Raw genomic sequence first — 27509 nt, forward strand, 5'->3', positions numbered from 1 at the left:
AGACATGTCCCGCATTTATGGTCATTTTAGTTTTATTTATTTTTGTCTTTATTTTGGGGTTATACGGTGGATATTTTCGCCATGGAACAAAAGGTTGCTTTTGTAACCTTTTCCTTTTTCCCCTTCTCCCTGAGCAATCGTTTTTGAGTTGATTTCGGGTTTGAGGGGATTTTAATGATGGCCACTCACTGGAATGAGGCTTGGTCTATGACCATCTGACGTTCCTTCGTTGGACATACATCCGATAGACAGATCCGCAATTTCCATGATGGCCGCTCACTGGGAGCGAGGTTTGGCCCGTGATCACATGACGTTTGTTGTTGTGTATGCATCCAAGATGGCCGCCGACCCAGAACGAGGCTTGTGTTATGGTATTGGGTATAAACGAGGAGACGTCGCACGCCGCCCGTGCCCCTGGACGACGTAAGTTATTACGAAATGCGTAGGGAAGAGCGACGTGTTGATGTCACCTCGGTCTTTACATTCACTAGACACCAGGAAGTACGGGTTGGTTTGTTTGTGTGCGTCCGGCCGGTGCACACTTCCTATTGAGCCTGATGTTGTTATTTATGTAAGTGCATTATTATTATAATTTTCTTGAATTAAAAAGTCGTTGGTTTTACACTATTTGGAGCCTTTATCTTTTATGTGGTATTGCGCTGAGTGGAGAGTGGTGTATGGAGAGACGGCAGAGACTGTATTAGCTCCATCGTGTGGAAGATTTGTTATCGGACAAGCAGCACATTAATCTGAATGCCCATTCAATCTATTGTCGCCTGCTGAGACCCTCTGTAACGGGGGTCATTGTGAGTCGGTAAGGAGCCAACTTATATGTATGGTGGTGGCAAAGAGCACATTTGCACTTTGGAAAGTTTTGTCGGGAATTTAGTCATCCACTGTAAATCTATCACGGGTGGACGGTTAACCACAAGAACATTATGCATTATTAATAATCTTTATTCTAATTATATGGACACTATAAAAAGTGTTAATATTGATTAACTTATTTATTTGCTTCTTCATTTGTTCATCACATTATTTATGTTTATTTTGTTTTGAGCTTCAGTTTATCACTCATGCTTTGTAATTTTTTAATTTAATTTAATACACAGTGGCTTTTCTCCTTGATGCAAACACTGGAGATACATAATTGTATGTCATTTGTGTTGGCTATGGCTATGCACAATTTGTTGAAGTGATTTACCCCTCAGGTGTAACAACTTGAGTTTTCACTTCTGGATTGGCACACACACACACACACACACATACATCTTTTTGGGTTCACACCAATCTGTTTATATAGGTTAGCGCAATTCCTTTTTTTCTTATTTAGTAGAAGCACCCTTTTGATCTAATACAGCCATGAGTCTCTTTGGGAAAGATGCAACAAGTTTTTCACACCTGGATTTGGGGGATCCTCTGCCATTCCTCCTTGCAGATCCTCTCTAGTTCTGTCAGGTTGGATGGTAAACAGTCATTTTTAGGTCTCTCCAGAGATTCTCAATTGGGTTTAAGTCAGGACTCTGGCTGGGCCATTCAAGAACAGTCATGGAGTGGTTGTGAAGCCACTCCTCCAGAAGTTGGAAGGTAAACCTTCGGCCCAGTCGGAGGTCTTGAGCACTCTGGAGAAGGTTTTAGTCCAGGATATCCCTGTACTTAGCCACAGTCATCTTTCCCTCGATTGCAACCAGTCATCCTGTCCCTGCAGCTGAAAAACACCCCCACAGCATGATTCCGCAACCACCATGCTTCACTGTTGGGACTGTATTGGACAGGTGATGAGCAGTGCCTGGTTTTCTCCACACATACCGCTTAGAATTAAAGGCCAAAAAGGTTTTCTCGGTCTCAAACCAATGAATCTTATTTCTCACCATCTTGGCGCCCTTCAGATGTTTTGTAGCAAACTCTATGCTGGCTTTCATGTGTCTTGCTTCCGTCAGGTCAGTCTGCCATAAAACCCCGACTGGTGGAGGGCTGCAGAGATGGTTGACTTTCTACAACTTTCTTCCATCTCCCGACTGCATGTCTGGAGCTCAGCCACAGTGATCTTTGGGTTCTTCTATACCTCTCTCACCAAGGCTCTTCTCCTCCGATAGCGCAGTTTGGCCGAATGGCCAGCTCTAGGAAGGGTTCTGGTCCCCCCAAACGTCTTCCATTTAAGGATTATGGAGGCCACTGTGCTCTTAGGAACCTTAAGTGCAGCACAATTTTTTTGTAACCTTGGCCAGATCTGTGCCTTGCCACAATCCTGTCTGAGCTCTTCAGGCAGTTCCTTTGACCTCATGATTCTCATTTGCTCTGACATGCACTGTGAGCTGTAAGGTCTTATATAGACAGGTGTGTGGCTTTCCTAATCAAGTCCAATCAGCATAAACAAACACAGCTGAGCTCAAATGAAGGTGTAGAACCATCTCAAGGATGATCAGAAGAAATGGACAGCACCTGAGTTAAATATATAAGTGTCACAGCAAAGGGTCTGAATACTTAGGACCATGTGATATTTCAGTTTCTTTTTTAATAAAGCTGCAAAAATTTCAACAATTGTGTTTTTCTGTCAATATGGGGTGCTGTGTATAAATTGAGGGGAAAAAAAAAAATGAAATTAAATCATTTTAGCAAATGGCTGCAATATAACAAAGAGTGAAAAATTTAAGGGGGTCTGAATAATTTCTGTCCCCACTGTGACTGTAGTCTGGCTGCAACCATTTTAACTGTGGGAAGGTGAAGCTGCTGCCTGTTCACTTCCTGGATTTACTGGCAGAAAAATGTGTTTTACTATTCAAAGTTAAAACAAGTGAGGAAGTTATTTTTTTATTTTTTATTTTTTATTAAAAGACCGAAGTTCCGCTTTAAGGTTGATAAAATGTAAAAGTTATGTACTTAGGGGGCCAAGAATATGCATGCATCATACATACTGGGGGGAGTACAACTGGGGGAATCTGTAGTAGAGAATTAACTGGAGTTTTTGGTAGATCATAAGCTTAAATAAGCTTTTTGGTTTCAAAAGCAAGCAAAGTCCTTTTTTGTATTAAGAGATAGAGACTCTAGAGAGATATCATTTTCAACCTGTACAAATCATTACATCATCTGGAATATGCAGTTCAGTTTTGGGCACCAGTTCTCAAAAAGAATATCAGGGAACTGGAGAAAGTGCAGAGAAGGGCAACCAAACTGATCAGAGGAATGGAGGAGCTCAGCTATGAGGAAAGATAAGAGGAAATTAATTCATTTTTTCCTTTTTTCTTTTTTATTTTATTTTTTAACCAAAAGGGGGGGGGGGGGTATTAAAAGGGGGATATGAGCTACATGTATAAATGGTCCATTTGACCTTGAGATTTATGAATTTGAGAATTATTCACTTTAAAAGGTCATCACTTAGGACACGGGGGCATGCTTTACATCTGGAGGAAAAGATGTACTCTTCAAATACAGAAAGGTTTCTTCACAGTAAGAGCTGGCTTGGCCAGCTCAGTAGATTGCTTTACCCGCTTAAGGACTGAGGGGTCTTACAATAACCCCTTTTTTTTGGGGGGGGGGAGAACACACTTTTTTGTTGATTTGAAAAAAAACAGTAAAGCTATCCAAATTTTTTTATATAGTGAAAGATAACGTTACGCCAAGTAAACTGATAACTAACATGTCAAGCTTGAAAATTGCGCCCGCTAGTGAAATGGCAACAAAACTTTTACCCTTAAAAATCTCCATAGACTATATTTAAAAAAAAATTCTACAGGTTGCATGTTTTAAGTTAGAGGTGGTCTGGGGCTAGAATTATTGCTCTTACTTGAACAATCACGGCGATACCTCACATGTGGTTTGAACACCATTTTCATGTGGGCGGACTACTCACGTATGCGTTCGCTTCTGCTTTTCAACAAAAAATTTTCCTCATTTATTTTTACACTGTTCTTTAAAAAAAAAAAAAAAAAAAAAAAAAGTTTATAAATATATATATATATATATATATATATATATATATATATATATATATATATATATATATATATATATATATATATATATATATATATATATATATATATATATATATATATATATAAACTTTTTTTTTTTTCCACTTTTATTCCTATTACAAGGAATGTAAAAAAGCGTGCACTATTGGCGCCATTTTGGGACCATTCACATTTATACACAGTGACCAGTGTGATTAAAAATGCACGGATTACCGTGTAAATGTGGCTGGCAGTGAATGGGTTAAATCAGTAAAGAATTATTTTTTCCCCTGCTGGAACAAATTGAATCATGCATTGCTGTTTTTTTTTTTTTTTTGCCTTCCTCTGGATCAACTGTGGGGATAGGATTGTGTATATATTATTCTAGAAATTTGGGTTGTAGCGGTTGAGCTAGATGGACTTGTCTTTTCTGAACCTGACTGCCCTGCCGGCCCCACCCCCAGCAAATCGAAATTAGGCCCCTTTCACACTGGGGCGGGATCGGCATCGGTGGTAAAGCGGCGATATAATTCACCATCGTTTTGTGGCCGCTAGTGGGGTGGTTTTAACCTCCGCTAGCGGCAGAAAGGGCGCTTTGCTGGCGGTATAGCCGCACTGCCCCATTGATTTCAATGGGTAGGAGCAGTAAATACACTCCTCCAAAGATGCGGCTAGCAGGACTTTTTTCACCGCTCTGCTAGCGCACCGCTCCAGTGTGAAAGCCCTCCGGCTTTCACACTGGAGTGAAAGGGGCTAGATTTTTTCAGGTGCTATAGCGCCTGAAAAATGCCCCCGTGTGAAAGGGGCCTTAGTCATTTAGAAGAGCTAGAATGTGGGTTATCTGAGGTCCGATTTTGCAGGAATTGGGATGACCTGTGGGGTGATCAGAGGTGTAAAGGTGCAGGATTTTTGGGTGCTCAGAGGTGAAAGGGTACAGGAATTATGGCTGGTCTGAGGTCTTCTGATGGTGTAGGAATTGGGACTGATCTGAGATGTGAAGGTGCAGGAAATGGGGCAATCTAAAGTTTATAGTGGTGTGAAGGTGCCGGATTTGGGATGATCTGAGGTCTACAGTGCAGTAAATGGGGAGATCTGAGGTATGAAAGTGCAAAGCTCGACATTAAATTTAATTACCATTATTCAAGTCGTTTACAACATTCCTTTTCATAATCAAGGGTGTGAAGTTAACCTTTTTTACGCATTCTCAATTTCTTGGAAAAAAAAAATCAACACATGCGCAAAAATAACTACCCCGTTTCCCCTAAAATAAGACCTAGCGTGATTGTCGACAATGGCTGCAATACAAGCCCTACCCCCAAAAAAAGCCCTAGTTAAAGTCCTTCTATGTCTTATTCTCAGGGTAGGGCTTATATTGCAGCCATCACCGACACTCACGCTAGGTCTTATTTTAGGGGAAACAGGGTAGCAAGTTTTAGGTTATGTTAAATACAACGGTAATGAGACAAGTTGGGTAACAAAGTTCAAAACAGGCTGGAGCGGAGCCAACTTTTACATTTGAACACTAAAGAGATGTTAGCATAATCCAGCTTGGCGTTGAGGAGGGCATGCACTAGTTCACCGTGGTATTTGTTCCAATTATGTTATATGCAAGGAAGGTATGGTTGCAGAAATCAATCTTTACAGAGACCCTGTCGCCAATTTTGAAATATTCCAGGTAAAGCACGGAGAAAAAAAATAAAATGCTGGTCACACACACACACACACACACACACGGGCTTTAGAGCACTTTCTATACATAATTTATGGAGTGATTGTCCAATGACTGCAGCACTGTATGCAATAAATAAATTGATTACAAGGTAGGAAATTACCATTTTTTAACAGTGCTGCAAATATTCTGACTGGAGTTTGGCTTTAGGTTGACGTTAACAGGAGATGGTTAAAGCGTTAAACTAGGAATTAACCCCTGGGCACTTAAACCCCCTTAAAAAAAAAAAAAAAAAAAAAAAACAGACCAATTTTCAGCTTTTGAATGCCAATTACTATATAAAAGAAAAAATTCTTATATTATTAAAAAAAAAATATATATATATATATATATATATATATATATATATATATATATATATATATATATATATATAATTTTTTTCGGTTATAAAATTTAGCAGATTAGTAATTTTTCTTCATAAATTTTGGCCAAAATTTATGCTACTACATATCTTTGGTAAAAAAGTACAAAATCGGTGGATATTATTTGGTCTGTGTGAAAGTTATAGAGTCCACAAGCTATGGTGCCAATCACTGAAAATTGATCACACCTGAAGTACTGACGGCCTATCTCATTTCTTGATACCCTAACATACCAGAAAAGTACAAATACCCCCCAAATTACCCCTTTTTGTAAAGAAGACATTCCAATGTATTTAATAAGAGGCATGGTGAGTTTTTTGATGTTGACATTTTTTCCCACAATTCTTTGCCATATCAAGGATTTTTTTTTTCTCCCCACAAAAATTGTCATTATCAGGTTATTTCTCACACACAGCATATGCATGCCACAAATTACAACCCAAAACGCATTCTGCTATTACTCCAGAGTTAATGCATTAAGATAAAGCCTTCTGTGTGGCAGCCACCCCAGCACCCCCTAATTACTTAACTGTGCTTCTCTCCAGGGATGCCCACGAATGTTTAAGACGCCCGAGACACTCCTCCTGATTGACCGAGCCACACCAGCGGTGCCATTGGCTCCTACAGCTGTCAAAGTCAGACAGCAAATCAGGGGAGAAAGGGAACTAGGTCGGGGCTCTGTAAAGAACACCTCATGCAGTTTAAGATTGAAGTGTTTTTCATTCAGCTTCACAGAGTGACTTTTTTTTTTTTTTTTTGTTTATTTTTTTTAAAGTGACTTAACCACTTCCCACCCGGCCAATGCATATATACGGCCGGGTGGGAGCCGTCTACTCCTGATAGGACGTTCAGGAACGTCCTTCAGGAGTAGCGGGATCGCGCCCGCGCAGAACGCTGCAGCCGGCTGATGATCAGAGAGTATGGGCTGCTTTTTACAGCTTTTTACTCACTGATCATCAGTGTAGTGTAAATACACAACACACCACACAGTACAAACACAATGTCCCCACATATGTCCCCAAAACACACATGTCCCCAAATAATAAAAACACATGTCCCTAATAATAAAAACATGTCCCCCACATATGTCCCACTAAAATCACATGTCCCAATGATTATCTGCACACATATGTACGTGATCACCTGCACACATATGTACATTATCATTTGCGTACATATGTCCGTGATCACACAAACCAATTATTATACACTTAACGGAATTTTTTTTACCAAAAACATGTAGCAGAATACATTTTGGCTTAAATTTATGACAAAATTTTTATTGGATTTCTTTTCAAATAGAAAAAAGAAAATATTGTTTTTTTTCCAAATTTCCGCTATTTTTGCGCTTATATCGCAAAAAAAAAAAAAAAACGGAGTCGTGAATAAATAACACCAAAATAAAGCTCTATTTGTGCGAACAAAATGATAACAATTTCATTTGGGTACAGTGTAGCATGACCGCGCAATTGTCACTGAAAGCGCTAGAGCGCTGAAAGCTGAAAAATGGGCTGGGAAGGAAGGGGGCGAAAGTGCCCTGTATTGTAGTGGTTAAGACTAAAAAAAAAAAAAAAAAAAAAAAAATAAAAAGTTTCCTCCCAATGCTAGAGTCCCCAGGTAAAGGTTGGTATATCACTATCATATCTTAAAACGGAGTTCCACCCAAAAATGGAAGTTCTGCTTTGAGCACTCCTCAACCCCTTACATGCCACAATTTGGGGGGGGGGGGGGGGGGGTGTTGCGACTCCCTGTCTAACTTCCTCCTTCCGCCCAGGGACCGCTAAGGTGGCCCCTCCCTCTAGGCTATCTCCTGGGACACGACAGGTCCCAGGAGACTGCCTGTTCACTCTGGGAGCGCAACACGTCTCACGCATGTGCCGTGCGTATCCGGCCATGAAGCCATGCGTGTCTGTCACAGGCGGGTGCCCAGAGTGGCAAAGGAGTCGCTGGCAGAGAGGAAGGGGGAAAGGAGCGACGCTCCACTCGGCCGCATTGCTGGACCATGGAACAGGTAAGTGTCCATTTATTGAAAGTCAGCAACTACACTTTTTGTAGATGCTGACTTATAAGCATAAAAAGCCTGGAACTCAAGTGTCTCTTCGGCAGGTAGAATAAAAAATAATAATGTTTGTATAGTCATTCCTCATAACCGAGGGCCTCCAACTGCATTAATAGCTTTGTTGCTCTTCTCTGGATTGGCGACCAGAACTGGACAGCATACTCAGGATATGGCTGGACCAGAGTTCTGTCAAGTAGTAGAAATTTAGTTTTCTCTCTTGGGTAAATAGCATTTTTAAACGGCTTGTCGACCAGACACCGTCATTATACTACGGCAGGTCGGCACGATCCTGCGAGCCGTTGTAACGGTACGTCGGCTCCTTTAAGGGAGATGGTAGGCACGCGTTCCCTGCACTGCAAGGGTGCCGATGCCCACCGGCCATGCACAATCGTGGGTATGAGAGCCAGAACAGGGACTTGTGCGTGTTTACATCCCCGTTCTGTGAGGAGACTAGAGGCAGATCATGAGTTCCTACTAGCTAGGAACAATCTGTCATCGCCTCTAGTCAGTCCCCATCCCCCCTACAGTTAGAACACACACACAGAACACCGTTAACCCCTAAATCGCCCCCTAGTGTTAACCCCTTCCCTGCCAGTGACAATTACACAGTAATCAGTGCATTTTTATAATTGTCAATGGTCCCAAAAATGTGTCAAGAGTGTCCAGTCTGCCATGTCACAGTCACGAGAAGAAAAAAAAAAAAATCCCAAATTTATAGATGCTAACTTTTGCACAAACCAATATACACTTATTCCAATTTGCATTAGCAAAAATATGTAGAATACATATCAGCCTAAACTGATGGAAAAAAAAAAAAAAAAAAAAGGGACTGGTCATTGAGAAGCCAAATCTTCCGGGGCTGAAGTGGTTAATGCATGCTAATAGTCTGTTGGTTTTGCTTGCTGCAGCTTGACATTGAGTCCCCAGAGGTTCTCCCCTTAGCATGCAACTTCTCTGCATATTTCTGGCTCCCAAGTGCATTACTTTACATTTTCCTGCATTGAACCTCATCTGCTACATAAACTACCACTCTATTATAACTAGGTCTTATGTAAAAACCCTTGTATAAATATAACGGAAGACAAAGAAATTTTATAGAAAACTATATTAGGAACACATAAAAAAACTGAATTTTTGTAAAGAGTCACCCACACTAATACTCAGATTGTGATTACTTGCTGGGAGGAGATGGAGACAAGAGAAAAAAAGAGAAGATGAAGAATTATGTAGTGGATACTATATCTTCAATAGACTTAGGAATCGTTTTATATATTTGTGCTTAAGACTATTATCTTATACTTTATTGAAAGTGGAATGGTTTTAAAAATTTACAACTGGAGAAAAATATATTATAATACACACACACACACACACACACACACACACACACACACACACACACACACACAGCCATCAGTCCCTTATTTTTTGTAGCAAAAAAATAAATAAGTTGCTCTCTTCAAATCGTGCCAACTGGTTGTGTCTGTACAGATTGCATTCACAAATAATTTTCATTTGTCTGTTTGGCTCATGGCTTTTCTGAGATAAGAAGAGAGCTTAAAATGAACCTAAACCCTAACAAATTAAACTTCTCTCATTTGCCAAGTTTTGGTTTGTTGAATGGAAAGCGTTTTTTTTTTTTTTTTAAATATATCTTATTTTATAGGTGCAAAATGTACATAATCCAGCAGAAATCTTGGGAGCCGACAACTTCCCGAGATTTCCATATGTGCTGCGCTCAGTTACATTGTTATGAACTATAGATGTGGACTACAGAACAACTTTCCCCATATTATGGGCAGGTATTCCCTAGGCCCAACGCCCTTTGTGTCTCATGGAGGAAGGGATAAAGCGCAACAGTGCAGCTAGCAGGGAGGAGGGATTAATGCAGCCAACACAGTCAAAGAACTGGTAAAACTAAAACAGATTATATTTTTTTACCTAGGTTGAGAGAGACACTTTAGCCTAAGCTTGTATTGGAGCGGTTTGACATGTCAAATCCCATGCCAAATCAGCAGCTGTTGCCAGCAAAGGCACTGTCCGAATCAGTGTGGCGCCGCACCCATTCACAAAATTATTTCCTGTGCTACTTTTGGCAACTTTGGGGGGTGATTTGTATAGACATCTGCGCAGGAACCTGCACAGATGTGAAGTCGGACTGCATTGCTGGGTTTAAATCGTGCGAGTTCAGCTGAACTCACATGATATCAAGCCTGCAGCAGTGCTTACCTAGGACCTAAAGTCCACATACAGACATCCCCACAATAGGCTTTTCATTTTTCATGAGAACTGGTCGGCTCTTTTCCAAACACAACTTATCAGGTGGGTAGAATGAAAGCAGATCTTTTACCCTGCATCCAGTTTGATAACTGTGCTGCCAAGACTTTTAGAAGAAAATTAAGAAATCGGCAATAAAATCGGTTAGATTCTTCGCAATGTATAAAAGGTTCACATGGAGGTGATGTTTTTCTCACCAACAAAACCGGCATTTCAAAACCAGATCATTTAATCATATAAGCCAATATTTTTCTAAAATACAAGATTATGCATCTTTTTATTAGAAGTAATTCCAAACAGATCACACAAACACCATCATTCTTATAAATTCAGAAACATAAGAGGCCGTTGTTGACATCCATATGTTTTATATAGTTTATTTACAGTATGCTTGAATTTTCTTCTCTCTATAAGTACTTTTTCTTATAAGGAATCCACTTGCATTTTACAGGCTGTGGTGTCCAAAAATAGATTTAATAGAATAATTTGCCCTTTGGAAATGTTGTAATGGTGACAGCTACTGGCTAGCATACACTCACAACAATATGCAAGTTATGTTATTAGTACAGTTTGTTAGCTTGTAAGTTCTTTCCTTTCAGTAGAGAATGTCTGCACCGGTCCAAATAAAGAAGCAGTTATCAATGCACTGCAGCTTTGAGCAAAAATGAATAGTCTGCTTTTCCAGCTGTTAGCAATATGAAGATCTTCCCATAAAAAAAAATAGTATAGATTAGCTATACCCCAATACCATAATATTTCCATACAGCTGTGTGCAAAAACAATACAGAAGAGTACATTATTCTCCAAAATAAAAAACTGTATACAAGTATACTTTATTTTTTATTTTATTTTTTAAACACTTCAAGAAAGGCCTGGAGATTGGTCAAATACACTGCACCAAAACATTGAACAAGCAATAAATCACCTTGCTAACTAGCAGTATACATGTCAAGTCTGTCAGTGACTACAATCTAGAAAGATCATCTACCACTAGTAGGGAATGAAGATCATGAAAATACACAGTGTTATCGTGCCGACTCATTTTACACACCACTGCATCCAACCAGCTATAAAATATTGGACCAAAAGTTAATGCAATAAGTCAGAAGACCTTTAGACTTACAAGAATAAATGGGATGAATATGGCTTTAATATTTTATCTATTTACACAGGTCTGCCTATTGGTGGTTTCTTAGGAGGGCAGATATCACTTGCGATTTTTTAGATCTCCATGATGTTGTTGCCTGTCAGGGCAACAGTATTTACAACGCAATTTGATTAACCCACAAAAGATGAAGACATTTTGCCACACATAGAAAGGTTACTGATTTGCTGCATTTTAAAACGGTACTCAATGCATATGCCAATCTGTATTGTTCTACAAAATGATACTGTACACAGTAAAGTACTAGGATTGGCAGCACAGTGGATTAGTGTACTTTACACACAGTTGCTGGGAGCAGACAACAACAGAGCGAAAGGAATGTCATTCTCCCAAAGTCCTTTGTTAATGAACAGCTCAGAAAATGGGCAGAGCCTACTAAAAAGTGTTAATTTCCTACTTTCTATGGGAACACACCACATAACCAGTCACCAGCCTATCAGCCAGTGCTTAAGTCATAAGGGCCAGCACGACTATTCACGTACGAGTGAACGCTTTTGTTTAAAATAACTACACTATACATTCAACAAATGTCTAGAAAGAAGCAGTATTTGCATGGCCACTTGCAAATCAGCTGACAGTATGCAATAAAAAAAGGGGGGGGGGGGGGGGGGACGGACCCTTGTTGAATAGGAAAACTACGAGTTGTTGCAACATAAAACATGCCTGAAAGCTACAGAAAAATGTTTTTTTACTCGTTATAGATATTGAATGTTACCGGACATAGAACATTATTAAAATAGCACTGCCACTGGCTCACTGTAATCCTCATGTGAAAAGGATGCTCTCCTTGAATAAAGAAGGTACCGTATGGACAAAGGAAAGAAAGGAGGAGGTATACAGCACCTTACCACCAGAAGATACATTATACAATATAAAATGACTGCCATTCATTTACCAAGTCACTTAACACTTTCATGAACTAGAACTATAATATGTACTACATATATATCTCTTGTTGACAATGTTCCATTTCACCTAACAAGCAGGCATTGATCCAAGTATTAAATGAACCTCTAAATGCCTCAAACAATGGGGTTGATTGAGTAAAGTGGGGTACACACGATTGTCCGATTTTCTTCACATCACAGCAAGTTGGAATCGAGTAAGGAAATAATGTTCGAAACTTCTCGTGCGGCAAAGGCTTTTTATTTGTTGTTTATTGTTTCTGATTAGTGATGCACCGAAATTTCGGCCGCCGAAACATAATCGGCCGAAAATGCCCTTTTCGGCAATTTGCCGACAGAGAAAAACGGCCGATAATGGAGCGTGGCCTGGGTGGGGGCGGGGCTCCGCCCCCCCCGCCCTGGTGACACCCATCATGGGGGGTGTATAGCGCAGGAGAGCCGCCTCCGCCGCCTGTTTGATCACAGCTTTCATTTCAATAGCTGTGTGTTCCCGGCCGTGCGCCGTCACACGCAGCCCCTCCCCCTTGTCCGGGCACTTGGATAGACAGATCATCCGCAGGATTGGACGGATGATCTGTCTATCAAAGTGCCCGGACAAGGGGGAGGGGCTGCGTGTGACGGCGCGCGGCCGGGAACACAGCTATTGAAATGAAAGCTGTGATGTTCCCGGCGCTGTGATCAAACAGGCGGCGGAGACGGCTCTCTTCCCTACACAGGCTGCAACAAAAGGGGACACACACTGGCTGCAAAGGGGGACACACTGGCCTGCAATGGGGGATGCCTCCTGTACCACGTCCCCAGTCTCTGACCACCTCCTGTACCACGTCCCCAGTCTCTGACCACCTCCTGTACCACGTCCCCAGTCTCTGACCACCTCCTGTACCACGTCCCCAGTCTCTGACCACCTCCTGTACCACGTCCCCAGTCTCTGACCACCTCCTGTACCATATGACGTCCTAGTGACGAAACGCGTAGGGCGTGGCCTATCGACATACACCTTGAACACAGACGGCGGGGAAGCCGAACGGAACGCTCGTAGCAGCTTTTCCACATTAAAAACAAACAAACCATACCACTATCATTCCTACTCACAAATTGTAAGTAGTTTTAATCTTTGTCAAATAAACTGTTTCTCATACGGTATCACACTATGGATGGTCCTCTTTTTTAACATATATACTGTGGCACACTCCACCTGGAAATAACGAGGGATCCTCAACAATACTACCGGAAGCAAGCCAGAGAGCGACACAATAGCTTATATTGTGAAGGCTGATCCACCCCGGATGGGGTCTTTTTTCCGGTGAGAGTACAACCTAGAAGTGTCCACAATGCATGAAGAATAAGTTTTGAATTTATCACATCCCTTCTCCCCATTTCACGGGATAACCCCATCAATTGCATTTCACCAGAGACTTTTGTTTTATTTTGATTTTTATATTCATTTTTTAAATTTTTATTTTTTCCTTTTTTCCCATTTTTAATTTTTGGCATGTTTCACTTGATGTATTGATATTTATCACTTATTTATTGTATTTTTACTTGTATTTTTTACTTGTTGCATGTATATATTTCACCGTCACATTAGTGCACTTTTCAAAAAAACAGCAGTCAGTTCTGGTTTTATGCTTTATGGTCATTTATATATTAGCTATACAAAAAGCACTAGCACTTTATTTATTTAATGTACTAGTAACCAGTCACAATTTTTGAGGATTACAAGTCTTTGTTTACATACATTTTTGATTCACACTTTTACAGCCAGCACGCTGGCAAATATTTATTGTTGTGGAAAATACTTTTATTCTTTTATTTTTTTCACTAGGGTAGCACATTATACACTGCCACTTTTTAATTAATTGGGCAGGTTTAATATTCTCAATTTATTCATTAGCACACCAATACCACCAACCCCATTCCTAATACCACTCACTAAAGAGCCCCTGGTGATATACTCCTTGATAACATATAGGTATAGCGCCAGATCTATTCACAGCAACCCCCCTACCTCCTGTACCATGTCCCCAGTCTCTGACCATCTTCTGTACCGTGTCCCCAGTCTCTGACCATCTCCTGTACCGTGTCCCCAGTCTCTGACCACCTCCTGTATAAAAATATTTTTTAAAAACAGTCATTTTCGGTATCGGTGCTGTTTCGGTATCGGTTTCGGTTTTCGGCCTAGTGTATTTTTCATTATCGGTTTCGGCACCAAAAAACCCATTCGGTGCATCCCTATTTCTGATCATGCACACAGTCTCTCACATTAGGATTTTTCACACGAAAATCGTAGAAAAAAAAAAAAAAAAAAAAAAAAAAAAAAAAAAAACACACAACACACACATAAAAAATTAAAATTGTCCATTCTGTTCCCGTACTAGAAAAGTTTTGGAATTTTCGTTTGAAAGGTCAGAATCGGCTTTAGATTAAAAAAAATCATAAGATTGTTCCTCGGAAGAAAATGTTAGCCCGATTTTCTTATAGTATGTACGAGCCTTAAGGCCCTTTTAGCCCTTGAACACACGATCGGTGATTCCGACAACCAAATCCATCGGATTTTGTCCAAAACTGTTGTATACTCACGGTCGGACGAAGTTGTTGGAAAATCCGATCGTTCAGAACGTGATGGCGTTATTTCGTTAAGAGGGGACTACGTTCAGGCTAGTAGCCAATAGCTTTGATGTAGGAATTTGATCTGAGCATGCGTGGCACTTTGTCCGATTGGAATTCTCTACACATGATCGGAGTATGTCCGATCGGAGCATTTTGTCGGAAAATATTTCCGCCAAATTGAAAAATTTGGTCCGACGGAAACAGTCCGATGCAGACCACACACAGTCGGAATATCCGACAAAACGCTCCGATCAGACACATTCCGTCGGAATCTCCGACCGTGTGTACAAGGGGCTTACACTGGCTTTCCGATCAGGTCCGCCTGTCAGCTTTTCAGGCGGACCTGATCAGATGCTCCATTCAGTCCTATGGAGCGGCAGATGTTAGCGGGGACATGCCTGCTGACATCCATCAATATATGATCCGGTGGTACATTTTTATCAGATTACCATAGAGGACAGCAGGGCTTTGACAGGTCCATCTCCACACACAGTGAGTGGAGATGGACCTGTCACCCACCTGCTCAGCGGGGGTCAGTCGATCGATCTTTGCTGAGCAAAGCCCCTTTCTGTGTGAAAGGGGCCTTAAGGCATGCGGACTGTACGGTCACATCAAAACGGATGAAGTACTCATCAGAGCTCATCTGTTTTTTTTTTACATCCACTACAATGCAAAATGGATGAAACACCGACCATTTGTCAGTTTAAATCCTTTTTTTCACCCGATCCTTTTTTCTGATGAAAAATAGGGCCTGGAGCTCTGCATTATATACAGGCTATATTAGTCATCAATACTATATAAAAAAATAAATAAAAAAAAAATAAAAAATAAAATAAAACCCCACACATGCACACCAGTTTGGCCTATGAATGATTCTGCTGTTGGGGATATTCCCACTTTTTTAGACTCTAGCATATATATTTTGCAGATAACTAGATATATATATATAATTTTTTTTTTTTTAATATTACCTTTTATTCCTACTTTGGTGTCACATCTTCCATGCGACAGGTACACAAACATGCAGACTTTTATGCACCTATCAGATAAAGAAAGAGGCCTGCAGCATGCCACCTTCCCTCCGACCTCCATGACACCACCCCATTTTGAAACGTTACACTGAATCCAAGTTCCATGTATGTCACAGACCACTTCATGGATCACTTGTTTGTTATCTACCATCGATGTGACGATGATCTGACGACTGATAGTGCCTGGCATTCCTAAATGATGGCATTAAAATCTGTTCACAAACAGGTGAAATGCACAGCTGATGCATTGTATGGATACTGGACAGAAAATAAAGCACTGTAGGGCACATTTTTTGATGTTTTGTACCAGTAAATAAAAAGGAGGACTAAAGAAAGAACTTTTTGGATAGAGTAAGGGAGGGTCATAACTAGAGATACACCGAAATTTCAGCAGCCAAAACTTGAGGTTTTTTTGGGCTATATTCTGGAGAAAATAAAAAAAGTGCAGATAAGGCACCAATAATATCGCATGCGCAGTAGTGGTGGCTGCGCTACCAGATGCCGCCCATTGTGGGGCATCATCCTGGTAGCTCCCAGCCCTGTCCTCCCCTGCCTCCTTGCAAAGCAGCCATCTCCCTGTGTGATAAATTGTCCAGATGGCTGTAGTAACAATGTCCCGCCTCCTGTGATAGGCAGCACACTGATCCAATGTCATTGAATCAGATGTGATCACAAGAGGCGGGACATTATTACTGTGGCCCGGGCAAACCGGCAATAAAAGTCAAACAGGTGTCTTAATCCCTCTGCAATCTATCCAAAACATTTTAAAAGTTTTGCCTTTAGTTATACTTCAGCAAGAAATATAATTATTGGGTTAGCTTTTTAATGTTAATGTATATGTATAGTCAGGACAATTTTAAAATTTTGGAGAGAAAAAGGTTGAAACCCCTGTCAGATTTTTATTGCGGCCTGTGTCCCAGCTAGGACACAGGCCGCCTGTGTTCCCTGACCACGATTTCCAAGATGGAAAACCCAAAAGTTTACAGTTGTCACTAGAACAGGAAGAGACCTTTTAATAGAACACCCTTTACTGTTACTGAATTTTACAGGATTACCATAATGCTGCTTGCCCACAGTGCCCAATAAAGACACCTGTTCTGGTGACAACTGTCACTGGGTTTGGAGAATGACCCTAACTTTTTAGAGATTTAGCCCTCGTTCACATTGGAGCGACTTGTAATGCAATTTGACCTGTCAAGTTGTACCCTGTTGGCGCAAATGGCACTGTTCAAATCAGTGCGACGACGACTTTGCGGAGTTACAGCGATGTGAAAGACTATTTCCCGCACTACTTTTGGCAATTTCAGGTACGACTTGCATGGACATCTGTGCATTTACAATCACTTAGCTAAGTAAGCAGCCTACATTTCTTTACTAAATTACAGGAGGCAAACTAATGACTAAGATCATTTATAAAAAAAGTTTTAGCACGATAACAACAATTCAAAAGTAATTTCATTTAAAACAACTCCTGGTGATCCTGCCATTTAGGTCTAGGTTTAGGCCCTTCCCATCATGGGACACCATCGGTGACCCTGCTGTGCTCCTGCATGGACACCCTGTAATGCCCACCCCTGGTGAAGATAAGTGAAGACACATTGCTCCAGCATAGTCCACTGTTTGGACTGTCAGGAGGCTGGCCCAGAGCAATGACGGGCAGCTAATGCATTTAGACAGCAAGTGGCAGACAGATTGGTGGTTGGAGAAGTCTTTCATCCACTTTAAAACCTATTATTTCAGGGCGGCACAGTGGTGTAGTGGTTAGCACTTTCACCTAGCAGTAAGAAGGGTCGCTGGTTCAAATCCCAACCACGACACTACCTGCCTGGAGTTTGCATGTTCTCCCTGTGCCTGCGTGGGTTTCCTCCGGGTACTCCGGTTTCCTCCCACACTCCAAAGACATGCAGGTAGGTTAATTGGCTTCTGTCTAAAATTGACCCTGGTATAGGAATGGGGACCTTGGATTGTGGGCTCCTTGAGGGTAGGGATGTGTGATGTGAGTGTGCAATGTACAGGGATAGGGGCAATTGTAGACACTCACTCAGGTTGAACTGGATGGACTGGTGTCTTTATTCAACCTTACTAACTATGAAACTATGAAACTGCTGTGCTTTGGCCGAAAAGTAACTGCCGCTGACTATTTTGAAAACGATGTTCTATATATAGTGATGACAATGATTTCCACAAGTGAATTGTAAATATTTTTCATTCACCTAAACCTATTGATGCAGACTTGTCCAATTTAAAAAAAAAGAGAATCATATAAACCATGGGGTACAGGTTGGCAAGGAGTTGCAATATTTTTCACAGATAAGACCGAACTGAAATATTTTAGGGAAGTAATAACACACATAGGTTGGACGTGTGTCTTTTTCCAACCTCACCTACTATGTACGGTAACTCTGCAAGTTAGTAATTTTTATTTCCATAAAGTAATACTGTATAAAGCACAAAAAAATAAAAAAAAAATAACACATTTTAGATAAGGCAGCTAACCAATTCTTAATTGTTGTGGCCGCTTTAATTTTATTTTGTTAGGATTTTTTCCCCCTTTATTTTCACCTGTTGATCTGGTCAGCATGTCTGTTAATTTTCAACTTTCTTTACAGCAAAGGGGGCAGTAAGGCCTCATTTACATGTTGTTAACCACTACCCTTTAAGCTGCAAAGACAAGAGATTGGGGGGGGGGGGGGGTGTACTCATTCATCAAATTATCCCCTGTTGCACCCTGTGGGTAGTGCCACCTGCCAAGCACAACCCATCCACCTGAATGGGGCAGCAACGCAAACTTTTGCTTTGCATGGTGGTGCGGGTCTTTTGGGGCAAAAAAAAAAAAAAAAAAAGTGCATTTAAGAGGACACAACACCCTCTGAAGAGTTATCCACCTTCAGACACTAAATGTAAATTAGCCCCTAGAGTTAAGAGACAAACCATTTACTACTGATAGTAGTGCTTACAATGATCAGATTTTATTAAATTTATGTAAAATCTTTTTATCTGAAAAAATAAGATAAAAAAAAAAAAAAAAAAAAAAAAAAAACACATTGCTGTAACCTTAGAAAGTCTTAATGATGTTCAGTTTTAAAATGGTTCTAAAGGCTTAAAGGTTAGTTTTTTTTTTTTTACCTTAAAGTGATTGTAAAGGCTAATTTTTTGTTTTTTTATTTTGTAAAAACAAACATTATACTTGTGCAGTTGGTTTTGCACAAAGCAGCCTGGGTCCTCCTCTACTCAGGTCCCTCTTTGCTGCTCCTAGCCCCTCCCTCCTTCGAGTGCCCCTCAGCCAGCAGCTTGCTACAGGAGAGTCAGCTGTATTGGATAGCCGAGGAGACTGTGGACATCTTGTATAGCAAATGAAATATCACTGCGCTAGCCAATTAGATACAGGGAGTGAAAAGCTGCTGCATGCACTGAGGACATCTTAATGCATTAAAAAAAAAAAAAAAAAAAAAAAAAAAAAGCCCCCAGCCCCCCCTCTAAATACTTGCCTGGCTCCTCTTTGGATCCAGTGCTGTGCCCGAGAGCTGCATCACTGCTCGCTCTCTTCACAGGCACAGAGGCAGCAGCAATAGTCATTGTCTTCTGCTGCTGTCAACTAAATCTTCTGAGGAGGAAGCACAGGGTCGGGCAACACTGAGTGTCTATGGTGCAAGCCCACACATCTGCCACCATAGCAAGTGTTTGCTATGGTGGCAGACACAGATGAACAGGAGCCAAGAGCGTCAGCAGAGGACCCCAGAAGAGGAGCTTTGGGGCTGCTCTGTGCAAGCAAATGGCAGGTGAGGGAGTAGAACACGTTTGTCATTTTAATTTCTTTTTTTATTAAAAGTGCCTTTAATAATGCATTTATTATATTTTTGGTCAAATATAAAATCTGTTTTGCACATCCAACACTACCCTTCTACAGATCGGAAAAAGCTGCTGTACAAGGGCGATTCCATTGTGACTCCACAGAATGCAGCCACCCCAAGACAGTAAGGTTTTTTCAGTATTGTAAGCAGCAATATTACAGTTTGTTTTTGGTGTTAATAATACTGCTTTAACCACTTCAATACAGAGCATTTTTGGCTTGCAACACTGTACCCATATGAAATGTTGATCATTTTTTTTCCCCCACAAACAGAGCTTTCTTTTGGTGTTTTTTTATTTTTTGGTGCTATAAAAATAAATAAAATTTACCTCAGTTTAGGCCAATATGTATTCCTCTACATATTTTTGGGAAAATTGCAATAAGCGTATATTGATTGGTTTGCGCAAAAGTTATAGCATTTTTATTATTTTTTTTTTTTTTTTACTAGTGATGGCGGTGCTCTGCCATTTTTATCGTGACTGCAATATTGCAGACACTTGACACCATTCACATTTATACAGCGAACAGAGCTATAAAAACGCACTGATTACTGTGTAAATGTGACTGGCAGGGAAGGGGTTAACACTGGGGGGCAAGAAACGGGTTAAATGTGTATCCTAGGGAGTGATTCTAACTGTAGGGGGGAGAGGACTCACAAGGAGGAGACCGGTCGGTGTTCCCCTGTACTGGGAACACACCAGGTCTCCTCTCCTCTGACAGGACATAGATCTGTGTGCTTACATACACAGATCCACAGTCTTGCTGTGTTCACGGGCACGCGCATCGGGTGCCTAGTGACCTGGTGGGTGCACGCCCCCTAGAGGCTCAGAAAGTAAAAGTCATCATGACTATGCGCAGTAGGGAAGTGGATAATTATAAAACGACTCACATTCACCCTTGGAATGTACATAGATCACACAGAAAGGGAATGCTTATTTTTTATTTATTTTTTCATCAAAAGTGGAATCTTATTAATCAGCTACGGTACTTGCAGGGTTCTCATGAGGAAAGTGGCAGGGTCTTCATCCCTTTAGACCAGATTTCTGTTAAGACTCACTAAAAATGAGTTCTGTTACAGGGGATTCCCAAAATCTGACAGCTGAGTGCAGACCTGGTAAAAATCAATGAAAACAATCACACAAGCAAGAAATGACATTTCTGGGAAGTGTTCTGTATACCACCTGTGTACATTACACCTGCAGGTCGCCATATTGCATTTTACAGTAAATTAAAATGCTGCAAATTGAAAAATGTATTTTATAATAAACTTACAATATGACAAGGTGTAGTAGAATTACCCTTTAGGCTCCATGCACAACAATGAGACTCCAAAGTCTTGCGGCTTTACACGCTCTGGCACTTAAGTTGCATCACAGCATTGCAGGAACCTTTTCAAAGTGGCATAATTGGAACAGGTACAATTGAAATCAATGGGCTGCAAATTATCATGTGACGTTATGCGTCCAATGTCACATGACAAGTTGCTCTAGTGTGAATGGGGCCTGAAATACTTACAAATCAAACTATGGAGGAGCACAAAACCCTTTAATCCAAGCAATCATGACCTATGAACTGTATGGTTGTGAAATTAGACAGGTCTGCATGACTTTAATTGTACGGGATCAGTATATAACGCTATATAATCTGGCAACACTCAGAGTCAGAGCTTCAAGAATCATGTTCATTCCAAAAATAATACTTAGAGTTATCAGTCTGAGTGCGCGATCTTGATGTAAAGTGACAGCATAAAGAGGCTTAAAGGAGAACTCCAAAAAAAAAGAAATCCATTAAGCATGCCAAGCATTTTCACCTAGATAACTCATACAACCTCAGGCAAAAAAGAAAAAAAAAAAAAAAAAAGAAGGGCAAAGTGGAGAACCACTTGCTCATCATTATAAAAATGTCTTATTTCCATAAACTGTCATTCGGGAAGACAAAATATAAGCACCAAAGTAGACAGATGTCAAATGAAAACATTTGGTAATTACTTCCCAGAGTCAGTATAAAAATGTAACTGCAGTGTGTTATTGACTCCTGTTCATACGTGCAAACATGGACTTAGAGTAGTTTTGATAGAAAGTATCCAGATGATCATCATTTTTATTAGGATTGGACAATAAGATATTCAGTGGGAAACCTTTACAGAGGGTAACAGACCCAGCAAAGTTCTAGTATAACAAGATGAACTAATTTAATGTGTAACATAGGAAGGACTGACTTTTGCATAAAATATTAACAGAGACAATGTGATAGTAACCATAGGGTACGGTGTCCTTTGTAAACTTAAAAAGGTCTTGAGAAAGGAAGAAACATTTTTAATTACTTGTTTTGGCGTTGTATTTTAGCTCTGTCATAATTATGTAATGTTCCCCGTCAATACTCAAAGACCTCTGACTTTCAGGAACATAACTACTCTGCTTGAAGGACACTACAACTAGGTTAACCAAATGGAGCATGCTTAGGAGTTAAACTAAATATTCACCAAGAGCCTAAAAGTTTTTCTTGGAAGGATATAGAAAATTAAAGTAAATACATCTCTAGATATAGGGTAATGCTTTATTACCCAATAGCACACCTGACAGACAAAAACAAAACAAAACAAGGAAAGACGTTGTTAGTTTTACCATTCTGTACAACAAATGGCAATAGATCAGTATTGCTCAAGCCAGTAGGTTAGGGCGATACTACATTACAAATATGTGAAAAGTTTACATAATATGAATGCAAAATAAACGCCAATACAGTTAAAACAGACTGACTAAACAAGGCGTAATGATCACGCATGGAGCAATAGCCGCTGTCGTTTCATCTGTCAACCAAACGAAAGCATGTCCCACAAAAATGTGGTCTGAGCACAAACAGGTTTCTCCTCCCCACCCTCTCCTATTGACTAATGAAATGCTCACAAACAAGTAATGCAGAACATGCTGTATTAATATACGCACACACACACCTCAAAATTGAACGCCCCATGTGATTCAACAATGCTTCAAACAGGTGGAGAAATACAACCCTTTGCCAAGACACCCATGAAGCTAACAATTTAAAAAGAAAAATATAGACGACGGTTGAAGGAAAAAAAAAAAAAAAAAAAAAAAAAGAAGGGGGAAAGGAATGTGCAACATGATGTAAGATCAGAAACTAACCAGGTCAACTGCACAGATGATTCTAACTAAATACACTTGTTTTAAAAAATTAATTACAAAACAAAACCCAAAAAAAAAGTATAATTATTTTAGGATATTATTAGTATATTTTTGCTTATTATTATTATATTAAAAAAAATGATATATATATATATATATATATATATATATATATATATATATATATATATATATATATATATATATATATATATATATATATATATATATATATTTTACACATACATACACCTTTTGTCAAGATTATCCAAGTGCAAAACAGGGGATTATAATTATTAATATGTAAATGACCTTTTTTTCTGGAAACATTTGTATATTGTTTTTGAATATTATCCCAATTCGTTTGTTTTTTTTTTAGATAAAAATAATAACAGCAATATCACTTATAAAGGATGATGATAAAGTGCTGCTGTCCAGCATGGATTGTGTCACTCTTTCAGGATTTGGTGGCCAAGGCCAAAGATGACACAAGTGTATCAATCCCCTAACTTGTTCCAATAAACTTAGTAGACATCTGACACTTCCTTGAACGAAGACAAAAGACAAGCAGAAAATCAGAGCTGGTGCAATGTAAGCAGAGGCTGGAGGGAAGACAACAATTCAATAATTCAGTTTAGCATTCAGGCATGCGGCGAGGTTTTTGGATTGGAGATCTGGCCAAATCCACTTGTGCAGTTAATCCCACCCTCCTCCTCCTCCTCCTCCTCCTCCTCCACCTGCTGGAGCCCCCAGTGCCAGGCACCGCTTCCCCCCACTATCTCCTCCATACACTGCACACACCTCCATCACTGCCCATGGATTGTACAGACACACAATATTTATATACACCGATCACCACAACAATAGATACATTGTGAGCAGGAAGACACCGTCCCTGTGCACTGAGGATTTCCCTGTGTACACAATGTGTAATCCTGGGCTGTGGGGTGGTGAGGGATGGGGGAGGGGGGGTACACAGATTTGGGGGGACAAGGATTGGGGGCTGTGAGGAAAGATCAGGGATTGGGGGGGGGGTGGTACAGATCATAACAGATCAGGTATGGGGGCGTACAGATCAGGGATGGTTGGGGGGGCTTACAGCTCATTAGAGATCAGGGATTGGGGGGGGTACAGATCATTAGAGATCAGGGATTGGGGGGGGGGGGTACAGATCATTAGAGATCAGGGATGGGGGGGGGTACACAGATCATTAGAGATCAGGGATGGGGGGGGGTACACAGATCATTAGAGATCAGGGATGGGGGGGGGGTACACAGATCATTAGAGATCAGGGATGGGGGGGGGGGTACACAGATCATTAGAGATCAGGGATGGGGGGGGTACACAGATCATTAGAGATCAGGGATGGGGGGGGGGGGGTACACAGATCATTAGAGATCAGGGATGGGGGGGGGGGGTACACAGATCATTAGAGATCAGGGATGGGGGGGGGGGTACACAGATCATTAGAGATCAGGGATGGGGGGGGGGTACACAGATCATTAGAGATCAGGGATGGGGGGGGGGTACACAGATCATTAGAGATCAGGGATGGGGGGGGGTACACAGATCATTAGAGATCAGGGATGGGGGGGGTACACAGATCATTAGAGATCAGGGATGGGGGGGGTACACAGATCATTAGAGATCAGGGATGGGGGGGGGGGTACACAGATCATTAGAGATCAGGGATGGGGGGGGTACACAGATCATTAGAGATCAGGGATGGGGGGGGGGTACACAGATCATTAGAGATCAGGGATGGGGGGGTACACATCATTAGAGATCAGGGATCGGGGGGTACACATCATTAGAGATCGGGGATCGGGGGGTACACATCATTAGAGATCAGGGATGGGGGGGTACAGATCATTAGAGATCAGGGATGGGGGGGTACAGATCATTAGAGATCAGGGATGGGGGGGCGGTACAGATCAGGTGCACACACATACAGTCGGACAGACAGTGAGATGTCGGAGGACAGGAGCGGTGTGGCCTGTGATCGGTGTCTCCACATCCCTGGACATGCCGCCTGCGCAGTGCCGGCTCCCCCGGGAGGGGCCCAGTCTCCTCTCCTCACCCAGCCAGTCTCCTCTGCTCACCTCGGTAGGTTGGCTGATCTCGAACAGGTCGAGCCGGTTGGCGTTCCAATGGTTAATGATGTCGGCCAGTTTCCGTCGCTCCTCTTCCCGGCTCCCCATGCTGACAATGCCGGGGTCACCCACACAGGAAGGAGGCCAATTGTACGGAGCTGTAGACTGTCAGCACGGTGTGTGTCCCAGCCACTCCTCTCCCCGGTGAAAGGAATGACACGAATCCACCTCACTCAGTGTCTTCTCATCCTGACTATGCACGGAGGAGGAGGGGCTCCTCGGCTGACACAATTCCCACACAATGGGCTCCCGGAACATGGAACGCACGGATTCCACTCCGACCAGCTTCACCCTTCCCAACTTGCTGAGCTTCCTTATCGCCTTTCCCTTCCCCTCCTCCTGTCCATGAACACCAAGCCTCCTCCTATTTGCACTGAGCCGTGCTCGTCACCACATGCGCGCTCCCGCCAGCCGTCCCCTCCTCCACCCCGGCACGCTCCGTCTATTCTGTGCCCGGGGTCTTTCGTGCTTTGTCATGTATGTCTGAGGCGCCGGCTGGCACTGCACGGTGCCCACTTATCAAAAGATGTATATAAATTGCCCTCAGTCTGAAGCCAGGGTGGGGGGACTTCATCCAGAAATTTGTTCACCTGAATGACATTCAAATAAAGCTTTGCAACTCTGAATCCCACACACAATTGGTGTATGGTGGGGGTACAGTGGCGGCTGGTGCTCAAAATGTTTTGGGGGGGCGCAAACAAATTGTAACATTCTGGAAAAAAAAAAATCCATCAAGTGCAGCCACTGTGCCCCATAATATGCAGCCACTGTGCCCATCATATGCACTGCCTGTGCCCAGAAATATGTAGCCTCTGTCCATCATCAGGGCCACAGATAAGGCAGTACTGCCAGCCCTCCTGTACTGTGCCCGGCCCCATCAGTTCAAAAGGGGGGCCCAGGCACCTGCTGAGCAGGAAGGCCAGCTGTACTGCCTTACTGCAGACACAGATCCTCTTTTGCCCCACCCAGCTCTGCTGGCTTCTCCATTTCCTACCTCCAGCTGTGCTGCAGGGGGATCAATTCTAGCATCTGCGCCCCCTATACCCCTGCTTTACAGGCCCCCCTGTGCACCCCCTTTCCCTGCAGCTTTGCCACCTCCTATCCTGTCCTCTCCTGTCGGCAACTGCTGCAGGAACACAAAGGGATGTTTCAGGGTGGAGAGCGGGGAAAGGGCTGGTAAATATGGAATATAATAATAAGTATAAAATTAAGGAAAACCGCGCTCAACAACGGTGGGAAGTAGGAAAGGATAGCAATAACAGTGGCTACAGCCAAATACTAGTTATATCATTAGGTTGCTGCCACCCACAAGGAAAGAAACTCCAATAGGTGTTTCCTCCAAAAAATAGAACAATATGGTAACCGGGGTAATTGGCGCTACCTACAAATAAAACTCCTTACATGTATGTATGTAAATATATAATCCCGAATATATCATGTATTCATCCTAAAGAATATATATATAATAAAAAGGGGTATAACCCCAAAAAAAGCTGCTATTCTGCGATTTTTAATTTACAAGCTACTCAGATGTCCCAAAAAACAGCAAAATTCCTACTGTAGATTAATTCCTGAGATTGACAAATAGTTCCAGTAAACGAAGGGAAAGGAAAGAACCAAAAACCAAACAACAACAAACAAAAAAACAAAAGATTTGTATCTGTATCGCTAAAAAGCAATATTCCCTAAAATTTTAACATTTTTATATATATATGTCTATATTAGCGTTTGCACTTATAGTTTGTATATTTGGGATTATAATTTCACTAGCACATTCACACACGCCTCCTACTGGGAATTTGCTTATTTAACCATATTTTGGCGATAATGCGATTTTAGGGAATATTGCTTTTTAGCGATACAAATACAAATCTTTTGTTTTTTTGTTTGTTGTTGTTTGGTTTTTGGTTCTTTCCTTTCCCTTCGTTTACTGGAACTATTTGTCAATCTCAGGAATTAATCTACAGTAGGAATTTTGCTGTTTTTTGGGACATCTGAGTAGCTTGTAAATTAAAAATCGCAGAATAGCAGCTTTTTTTGGGGTTATACCCCTTTTTATTATATATATATTCTTTAGGATGAATACATGATATATTCGGGATTATATATTTACATACATACATGTAAGGAGTTTTATTTGTAGGTAGCGCCAATTACCCCGGTTACCATATTGTTCTAAATATGGAATATAATAATGATTTTAGTGTATTTTTTGCGAGAACATAATTTGATATTTTCTGGGGGTTGGGGCAGAGGGAGCAGGGCC

At 41.3% G+C, this 27509-nt stretch overlaps 1 protein-coding gene across 22 annotated transcripts in view; it reads right to left on the bottom strand.

Moving 5' to 3' along the window:
• AFDN (afadin, adherens junction formation factor) overlaps window positions 1-25611 on the bottom strand; it is a 346736-nt gene extending 321125 nt beyond the window's left edge. For 8 of the 22 annotated variants that reach the window (XM_077486598.1, XM_077486596.1, XM_077486602.1 and 5 more), the window contains exon 1: window positions 25193-25609. In XM_077486598.1, coding sequence (XP_077342724.1) covers window positions 25193-25291 — 99 coding nt within the window. In that variant the 5' untranslated portion in view covers window positions 25292-25609. Of the gene's footprint in view, window positions 1-25192 lie in introns of all 22 variants that reach the window. The other 14 variants (XM_077486612.1, XM_077486604.1, XM_077486611.1 and 11 more) reach the window with 3 other exon arrangements.
• Window positions 25612-27509: the final 1898 nt, after the last annotated feature.

The sequence above is a fragment of the Lithobates pipiens genome, unplaced genomic scaffold, assembly GCF_037356315.1.
Source record: "Lithobates pipiens isolate NorthernLeopardFrog02 unplaced genomic scaffold, aLitPip1_a1.2 Scaffold_18, whole genome shotgun sequence".
NCBI classification, from domain to species: domain Eukaryota; kingdom Metazoa; phylum Chordata; class Amphibia; order Anura; family Ranidae; genus Lithobates; species Lithobates pipiens.